Source organism: Austrofundulus limnaeus, unplaced genomic scaffold (genome assembly GCF_001266775.1).
Source record: "Austrofundulus limnaeus strain Quisiro unplaced genomic scaffold, Austrofundulus_limnaeus-1.0 Scaffold490, whole genome shotgun sequence".
Lineage (NCBI taxonomy): Eukaryota > Metazoa > Chordata > Actinopteri > Cyprinodontiformes > Rivulidae > Austrofundulus > Austrofundulus limnaeus.
In genome coordinates this window covers 390,142-393,046 of record NW_013952892.1, presented here as the reverse complement: position 1 = coordinate 393,046, position 2,905 = coordinate 390,142, and the positions used below count along the sequence as shown (strand labels likewise).

General features: G+C 44.9%; 1 protein-coding gene across 1 annotated transcript in view; it reads right to left on the bottom strand.

Moving 5' to 3' along the window:
- cfap69 (cilia and flagella associated protein 69) overlaps positions 1-2,905 on the bottom strand; it is a gene marked incomplete in the record, with an annotated part of 17,496 nt that overhangs the window by 13,985 nt on the left and 606 nt on the right. The window contains 7 exon segments of the mRNA XM_014025677.1: positions 167-344; positions 420-572; positions 1,863-1,961; positions 2,026-2,102; positions 2,162-2,271; positions 2,363-2,428; positions 2,507-2,566. Coding sequence (XP_013881131.1) covers positions 167-344; positions 420-572; positions 1,863-1,961; positions 2,026-2,102; positions 2,162-2,271; positions 2,363-2,428; positions 2,507-2,566 — 743 coding nt within the window.

Here is a 2,905-nt window from a genome sequence, read left to right as displayed (position 1 = left end):
GATCTGAAGAACAAACACACCTTCAGAGGACAGCGGGGGCTTCAGAGGACAGCAGGGGGCTTCAGAGGACAGCAGGGGGCTTCAGAGGACAGCGGGGGGCTTCAGAGGACAGCAGGGGGGCTTCAGAGGACAGCAGGGGGCTTCAGACTGATGAACCATCACCTACATGACACACTCCATGGTGCTGAGCTGAGCCTTCACCTCCTCCAGGCTGCCCACCTCCAGCAGGTTCCAGAGGATCTCAGCTGACAGGAACAGAACCTGCCCGGACGGGTCGGGCTCGTTCATGTGGAGACAGATGGTCCGGGCTCCTCGTGCACGCAGTATCGAAGCACAGTTCCTGTCTGTGGTTGAAGACAGATCAAATACGTCATCATGTTTTTATTAATGAAGCAGGTGCACTTCCTGCTGCTCCTCACCGGAGGAGCTGGACAGGAGCTGGAGCGTCTGCAGCAGCTGCAGCCTGACGGCCGGCTGGTCCTGGACCGCTGCCGTGGACAGGAGCAGCGTCTCCGGGACGTCGCTGAGCTCCAGCTGCTGCAGCCGGAACCCTGGAGAGACGGGCTGGAGTCCTGCAGACAGTTTAACAAATCAGACTTAACGAGTCAGGCTTAACGAGTCAGTCTTAACGAGTCAGACTTAACCAGTCAGGCTTAACAAGTCAGACTTAACGAGTCAGGCTTAACAAGTCAGGCTTAACGAGTCAGACTTAACGAGTCAGACTTAACGAGTCAGACTTAACCAGTCAGGCTTAACGAGTCAGACTTAACCAGTCAGGCTTAACGAGTCAGACTTAACGAGTCAGTCTTAACGAGTCAGACTTAACGAGTCAGACTTAACCAGTCAGGCTTAACGAGTCAGACTTAACCAGTCAGGCTTAACGAGTCAGACTTAACGAGTCAGTCTTAACAAGTCAGTCTTAACAAGTCAGACTTAACGAGTCAGACTTAACGAGTCAGACTTAACAAGTCAGTCTTAACAAGTCAGACTTAACGAGTCAGACTTAACGAGTCAGACTTAACGAGTCAGACTTAACCAGTCAGGCTTAACGAGTCAGACTTAACGAGTCAGACTTAACCAATCAGGCTTAACAAATCAGACTTAACGAGTCAGACTTAACGAGTCAGACTTAACAAGTCAGTCTTAACGAGTCAGACTTAACAAGTCAGTCTTAACGAGTCAGACTTAACGAGTCAGACTTAACGAGTCAGACTTAACAAGTCAGTCTTAACAAGTCAGACTTAACGAGTCAGTCTCAACAAGTCAGACTTAACGAGTCAGAATTAACAAGTCAGACTTAACGAGTCAGACTTAACTAGTCAGGCTTAACCTTTCTGTGACGTGTATGTCCTTCAGATACAGAAAGTCAAAGAAAACAACTTTATATTTAAGAAACTTTGCACAAAACACATGATTTTACTCATTTCATCACGTAAATTGCACATTTTCCTTTGAACTTGGCTCAGATAAAGTGAAACAGGAAGTGACATCAAAGGGGAACTCTTTAAGAAAAACAACTTTGTTTTTTTTATTGAAACATTTTTTAAACTTTAACTGTTCATCTCTCTGATGGTGACTCAAAAAAATCCAAAGAAACATCAGATTCTTGTCTGCAGTCTGTGTTAGTCGTTGTAGCATCGCTCTGTTCACATGCAGACATTCCCCTTTGACATCACTTCCTGTTTCTTCACATGCAAATATCTCAACAGCTGTTCATCTCAGCGGTGTGAAATTAGTTTTGCAATATGTTATCAATGTTATCTTTCCAAAAACTTGTTCATTTTTATTACAAAAACCTGAATTCACAGGCACTTTAAAGTTTGTGAAGCTGCAGATCAGAGGTTCGGTGAGATGACTCGTACCGTCGACTTGTTTCCTGGGAGTGGCAGAGACGAAGCAGGACCTCACAGACTCAATAACACACCGCCTCACTTCAACGTGTGGCACCTTCATCAGACGAGCTGCAAAACTCCTCATCGTCACCCAGCACAACAAAGACAACGATGTGTGTGTGTTATAAAATACCTGTGTGTGACAGGAAGTGTGTGACGTCCTGAGAGAACCTCAGCTCATCAGATGTTCTCTCCTTCAGGAAAGGAAGTCTGAAAACAGAGATGCTGAGACGATCAAACAACAAAAGGTTTAAATGGTTTGTTTTTACCTGCAGATTTGAAGAGCTTCACACAGAACTGATGTAAACTCAGGCTGAGCCGTGGCTTTCTCAGCACACATGTTGAGTATTTTACAGATGTCTGTCAGCTCCCTCAGAAGCTGGAAAAACTGTAGGAAATTTGAACGCTTTGAGAAAGAGTCTGTGTGAGTTCAGCTCCCAGTCCGGTCCAGTTACAGAAACAAAGGATACGAAGCCCGTCTGGTTTCTCTTCAGTAGCTTCTTCAAGACAAAAAGGTTCCTCTCCTTTAGGTTTGTCTTCAACAGAAACAGGATGATGATCAGCAGCAAAACACGTTCAAAACAAGACRATAACAAAACACAAACTGAGCTTACAGTCAAGGGATCCTCGAGCAGACGGATCACTTTACTGAGGTCCAGACTTTTAACACGGACCTGCTGAGAAATCATGTTTTACTGCTCATTTCAAAATAAAATCAGAAATACCTTGTAACATTTTGCATGACGTCATTGACCCGTGACCACTCTGTGTGTTAATAAATAACTATAAAAGAGGAAGCAAATACATCGTTTTATGTTTTATTCCTCTTTATATTTCCTCTTTTAATATTTGTTTTTTGAAAACTTCATTTGCCACGATTTAATYCATAAACGAGAAGGGGGTCTCTGTAGAACATGTTTTCCTGTGGGTGGAGACAGCCCTACACCTGACTGGCCCAGGTAGGGTCGTCTCCGACCCACAAGACAACAGTCCTGCAGAGACCCCTACTTGGC